Raw genomic sequence first — 5,727 nt, 5'->3', positions numbered from 1 at the left:
ATCACTTGTTACCCATGTGTCCCCTTAATGAAATGGCCTTGGCCGTTAAGTTGCCATAAAAATGTCAAAAGAACTAAAATACCCCTTTATTTTTGTGAGAAACCAGTTTTACCTTTTTCACTTAACACACTAATATTTCCTATAAAAAAAATAACAAACAAACGTAACTCACCAAATTAGGTCTGGTGAAGGGAATAGAAACACATGAGTGAGAAAGGGTTAGGGTTAATAGAAAAGGGAAAAGTTCTCTAGAGAAATTATGACCAATTGCAAGCTTTTGAGTGAAAGGGAGATTTAGAAATGAGATTGCAAATGAGGGGTCATTTAATTACAAGTAGAAGTAACAATCTCAAAATTGTAGATGAAGTCGTAAATTGGTTACTATTTGAAGAAAGGCCACATCATGAACATGACCTCTTTTAGTGAGAAACATTATGGGGTGAGTTGTCAAGGTAGGTTTCTTTTTGTAAAACACTTGTATAATTTGATCGACTAGTAAAAAAAATCTTAACCAATGCTAGGAGACTCGATGTATGTCACAATTGAGGATATTGCTTCCCACTATTGCTTCCTCCTGCGTCCCATTGCAATTGAGCGTGACAGGGAACAATAGTGGGCGTAAATGAAGTTTTAGGCCCATAATTGATAGTTGAACTTGTATAACTTCTTGATGCACCCTTCTCTATCCCATTGCCTTATTGTTGTGCTTGCTTGGATGATAGTTTCCTATTATTATTGTTAATTGAATTGTTTTAGGTTTTCTCTTCAACTTCTATTTTAATATTCTTCACGATTTAAGAAAAAAGATTTTGATAAACTCAATCCACCTTTTGAGTTTAATTAAGTCCAGACCCGCATATAATCTTACTTGCAATTGCAAGAGTAATCATGATATGAACAATGTGCGTGAATTTTTCAATGCTTAGTTAACGGATGACAATGTTATCTTGTCCATGTTTCAGCCTATTTTGCAGGCTGATGATAACATTCTAAAAGAGATGAGAAGACAGGAACATTTTGCAGAAGATAATGCAAAATAAAAGATTGTTATTTTGAATGTATACACACGTTATAATCTTTTTGTTTATTTGTTTTTTTTTACACAAATTATAATCTTTATGTATGAAACTGTTACCAAATTAATGTAAGTTATTATTTTATGACCAATTTGTGGGTGTGTTTATTTGATAAAAACATTGGAACTCAACGTATAAGCGCTGATGAGAACCACAGGCAAATCCAACACACAAAGCTGGGAAGTGCATTTATCGAATTAATTACCAATGATATGGGGGTGGGGTGGTACTGGATGGCATCGACAGATTGTATTTCTGCTACTCCACCAAGTACCAACTTGAGCACACAATCTATAGTTTTTCATCAATTAAATAAGCCAGTCAATCAAATTTTATACATTTTCTGAGTTCCTTCCTCAAGCTGTATTAAACGACTGCCACAAATTCCTGAAATGTAAACATAAATAAGGTTTTTTGGTATTGGGCATACATCATACACTTTAAAATAACAACTATAGTATTTTGCAAACGGGAAAGGAATGTCTTGGGGGGGCTTTTTTCGGTTACATGGGAAATACCTTTCAGATGGAAAAAAGAAATAGCATTTGTAAAGTGTTCTCTACTTAGTTAACCTGATTTACACAGATTCCAGCCTGTCACTTGTGCAGCACACCTTTCCTTGCCATTTTCGGTTTCTTTTGAATGTGATTCTGCCATGTAAACAATAGAAGAATTAAGTTGGTCATACAAAAGGTTACATTTAACAGCACAATTTCAAATCATCGACAAAGAAAATTGCTACCTTCTGTTTCTCCAGTGCTTCATAATCTGTCCTCTCCCTCCACTTACTCTTGCGTAGTTTTATAGGACGGTTTCCAACATACTTACCTGAAATCAAGACATCAAAGTCAAAATACACAATTTACTGCATTTTCTACAAATATTTTCTGCATATGTTGACAATATTCAGTGACAAATTGGATAAGCCCTATAAATACATTCATGTATAAAATAAACAATAATCCATCATGATTATAGTTTGAGATTGTAAAGCTATCAGTTTCTAGTCAATATTATCTGGCATAAAATATTTATACTGAATCAAAACACTAGTCAGAAGAGTAACAGATATTGCAGAGTAATAGTCAATATGTATTTAGACATTACAGAGTAATACTTAAAAGAGAGGCCCATCTGAACTGACTAACCATTCATTTCTTTAAGAGCACCAGCAAGGTCAGAAGGATTGGCAAAGCTCACAAATCCATAACCTTTTGTTTTACCAGTCCGCTTGTCTCTGACAACCTAGTCAAGATAAACATACCTTAATCACAACACTGTCAACTCATTACAAGGAAATACATGCACCACAAACACTTAAATAATAAACGTTAAGTTTGTTTAGAGATAAGTAAAACAAGGCAATTGCAAATTACAAACAGACGACTATAAACCTCAAGTTCTTTAGATGGAATTAAATGTCTCCACTATTAAATAGCATGCCCTCATTTCCAGCCACATAACTTGGATGTTGGAACAAATTTCACAGTCTCAATGAATGAGAACTACTAAATACATATTTATTTTGTAAATAATGGACATACATAAAGCAAACCATAAAAACATTCTAATTTAGCTTTTAATTTCCACTAACTTAATATAATATCCAAATTATTCATTATGCACAAAATTCTAGAAGGTAGAGGAATGGTCTTGACCAATAGTAAGTTGATACTTAATAGACAGAGCTATTACTACTTTTCAGTTCATATTTTCAATAACCACTATTTAAGCAATTTTCTCATTTCAAGTGAATTAAAAAGAAAAAAAAAGCACTGATGTCTCTGGCTAACATGCAAAAGAGCTGAGTCTCTGCAGCCCTCCCTCCTGGGTGGGAACTTTCCCAAGCCAAATTCCAAAGTCCCTTTGGTAGTCCGTTATTTTCATCCACAAACTTATCCTCATATATTGTTGAAAGAATTACAGTTACTGACATTAGCTTCTTCAGGAAAATTACTATTTGTGTCTAGACTTTATACCCCCAAAATATAAAGGTTGAAAGAATTCTGAATAGTTAGAAAGCTATATAGGTTAAGGAGTTGAGTAGAGCAGGACTGGACAGGACAGGAAAAACAAACAAAATCTAGTCGAAATATTCCATGTTACAATCAACCTGATGACTGATGTCAACTATTCAAACTGGTAACAATACTCAAAGGCCAACCTGACTCCAAATAATGTTGAGATTGAGATCTCATAATACTACAAAATAATAATAGTCACAACGCTAATTTAAATGAAGTGATTGTTCAAATTAAGGTGCATTATGTCACCAGTATATAATTTCAAATGCCCTTGATTTGTGAATAAGGAGCAACAACAAAGTGGACACCTGAGATGACAAAATAACATATCAATTTAATCATAAAAAATGTCTAATGGAATGTAAATTATAAAGCAACACCTACCTTAAGATACATAAATCATTAACAACTCCGTCCCTTCAAACAAAAATCTGAACAGGAAATAAAAAATGCTCACACTAGCACGACAATCATAACTAAACATATAGAGAATTCGAGTTAGATGAGAACCCACTTACTCGTGCCATGTTAAAGGAAGGAAATCGTGAAAATGCTTTTGAGAGAACATCATCATTCACCTCGTTACCAAGATCCCCACAGAAGAGCCGATAATCATCTAATCATCCAAAAATGAAAAAAAGATAAATCAATTCATGATTAATTATCTAACTTCAAAATCACAATCACAAATTCCATATAGACTAAACACACATACAATCCAACTCACTAATATAAAACTGATTTAAATTTTGAAGAATAATAGATGATCTTTAACAACACAAGCAAATTTTCAATGTACATAAAATTAAATACTGAATAGGAATGAGTACATCATAATCATAATGATCATACCTTCTGGCCACTCTGCAAGGATAGGATCCTCCCAAGCGTGGCCAGCAGCTTTGCGAGGAACCGCTTTCTTTTTGGCATCGGTTTTGTGCTCCACGTCGCTGCTTGCAATCGCTGCCTTGACATTCTCGAGAGCCTCCGGCGTTATTATCTGCGCATCCCTCTCAAATAACTGCTGTGCCTGTTCAATCACACAACAAAATTCAATCAACTTAAATCCCATTTTTATTAATCAAAACAAAATCCAATCAATTTACGCCACTTTCTCGAAAAGAAGAAAACCACGGACCTGATATTGCGGCACGGCGGAGTATACGCCGGGTACAGGGGCGGGCGCAACGGGGCCGACGACTGGAGGAGCGGGGATTTGCACGGAGGGGGCGGCGACGTAGGGCGCGGCGTAGTGAGTGGTTGCGGGTTGCTGAAGGTGAAAGGGAACGGGGAAGTAGGAGGAGGAGGAGGAGGGGTTTGAATAGGCGAATTGCGATTGCGAAGCTGAGGAGGAAGACGGTGGTGTCGTCATGGATCGCAACGATCACTGTGCAATGGGAGATGAAGGGAGGATTTGGGAATCAAAGGCTTAAGGCAGTGTTTGGATTTGATAGGGTTCTGTTTGTTTGGGGTTGCGCCATTTTTATTGATTTAATTCCATGACTTTCTAGTGGGTTCCTGGTAGGCCCACCCCAACACGGAAAATCTGAAACCTTAAGGCTTATGTTAAATAATGCAGTACATCTATTTTTTGCTAAGTACACTCCCTGGCCCTTCTCTCTATAATATGATTGCTAATTATACCCTTTTAGCCTTTTTTTAAAATACAAAACAACCCTATGCTGGTGTTATTACTTTTATTTGGTGAGAAGGAGGGCCTACGATCCAAACAAACTAACCAGGAACACTATTGGGCAAAGACAAGCCCATTACATTATTCCTTAACAAAGTTTTAAACCCTGTTTTACACCTCTGTCTTTTAAAAGTGTAAAAACAAGGTTAAAAGGGTATAATTAGCAAATTTATTAAGAAGAGAAGGTATTGGTATACTTAGCAATAATTAGGATCTATTTAGGAAGAGCCAATCTGAATAGTTAATCGGCGGGGTTATGACTATAAGCCTGAAATTGATGGGAGAAGAATATATCAGCCCAGTGTTTGGTTGGCACCATCTTGTATGGGCTAATGGCTATATATTATTCTGCTAGACCCAGTTTGAAATAGATAGGGTAAAATATGTTTTTTCCCTCAAGGCCAAATTTTCTATTGGTCTTCTAAGTTTAAAAGTGATTATTTTTCCTCTATTAAAAAATAGTCCACTTTTTATCCTTATCAAGGTGACCAAATATGATCGGGAAAAATCATCTTAAATATCAAAAGTGAGTTATTTTTAAAATATGGGACTAAAAGAATCGCTTTTTTTTTTTTTTAATTTGAGGGAACCGAAAATAAATTTGACCTAAATTTAAAGGACTGAAAGAATGTTTACCCAATAAATAATAAGATTATTCCTTGCTTGAGAACAAAATAGGATGAAAAAAGTTTAATTGAAATTATTTACTTACATATCATTTTATTAAAATAATACAAAAGCTATTTAACATAGTAACATTTGTTTGTTTTTATAAATTTAGAGTGAAAGTGGAGATAAAAATTATCTTTCCCATTTAAAAAAGGGAAAACGTAGAGTCTTTCATAAATGGTTTCTATCTTGTTTTCCTAAGCAATTTCAATTAGGTTATAGTTTATAAGCTCCTTCTGTACTTCTTGTTTTTCACACTAGTGTA

General features: G+C 34.7%; 1 protein-coding gene across 3 annotated transcripts; it reads right to left on the bottom strand.

Moving 5' to 3' along the window:
* Positions 1-1,240: 1,240 nt before the first annotated feature.
* Positions 1,241-4,574, bottom strand: LOC114371923 (RNA-binding protein 42-like). Of its 3 annotated transcripts, XM_028329240.1 has the most exons (7): positions 4,239-4,574; positions 3,953-4,130; positions 3,619-3,716; positions 2,225-2,321; positions 1,819-1,904; positions 1,649-1,726; positions 1,241-1,463 (listed from the first exon to the last, which is right to left on the bottom strand). In XM_028329240.1, the coding sequence occupies exons 1-6, from the start codon at positions 4,470-4,472 to the stop codon at positions 1,673-1,675; spliced, it is 747 nt and encodes a 248-aa protein (XP_028185041.1). In that variant the 5' UTR covers positions 4,473-4,574; the 3' UTR covers positions 1,241-1,463; positions 1,649-1,672. The 3 variants fall into 3 exon arrangements, with proteins under 3 accessions (XP_028185041.1, XP_028185040.1, XP_028185042.1); XM_028329239.1 differs by having other exon boundaries at positions 1,244-1,726; XM_028329241.1 differs by lacking the exons at positions 1,241-1,463; positions 1,649-1,726; positions 1,819-1,904 and adding an exon at positions 3,485-3,531 and having other exon boundaries at positions 2,219-2,321.
* Positions 4,575-5,727: the final 1,153 nt, after the last annotated feature.

Source organism: Glycine soja, chromosome 10, assembly GCF_004193775.1.
Source record: "Glycine soja cultivar W05 chromosome 10, ASM419377v2, whole genome shotgun sequence".
NCBI classification, from domain to species: domain Eukaryota; kingdom Viridiplantae; phylum Streptophyta; class Magnoliopsida; order Fabales; family Fabaceae; genus Glycine; species Glycine soja.
Note: the sequence above shows the minus strand (reverse complement) of the source record. Positions and strands in the feature narration are given on the sequence as shown.

What these genes read in the sequence shown, in the direction of transcription:
- LOC114371923 (XM_028329240.1), bottom strand. Translation starts at nt 4,472, where the DNA reads ATGACGACACCACCGTCTTCCTCCTCAGCTTCGCAATCGCAATTCGCC. An exon ending in CCGCCGTGCCGCAATATCAG is followed by an intron (nt 4,131 to 4,238) that starts GTCCGTGGTTTT and finishes GTGATTGAACAG; the next exon opens with GCACAGCAGTTATTTGAGAG. An exon ending in TGCTCTTAAAGAAATGAATG is followed by an intron (nt 1,905 to 2,224) that starts GTTAGTCAGTTC and finishes TCTTGATTTCAG; the next exon opens with GTAAGTATGTTGGAAACCGT.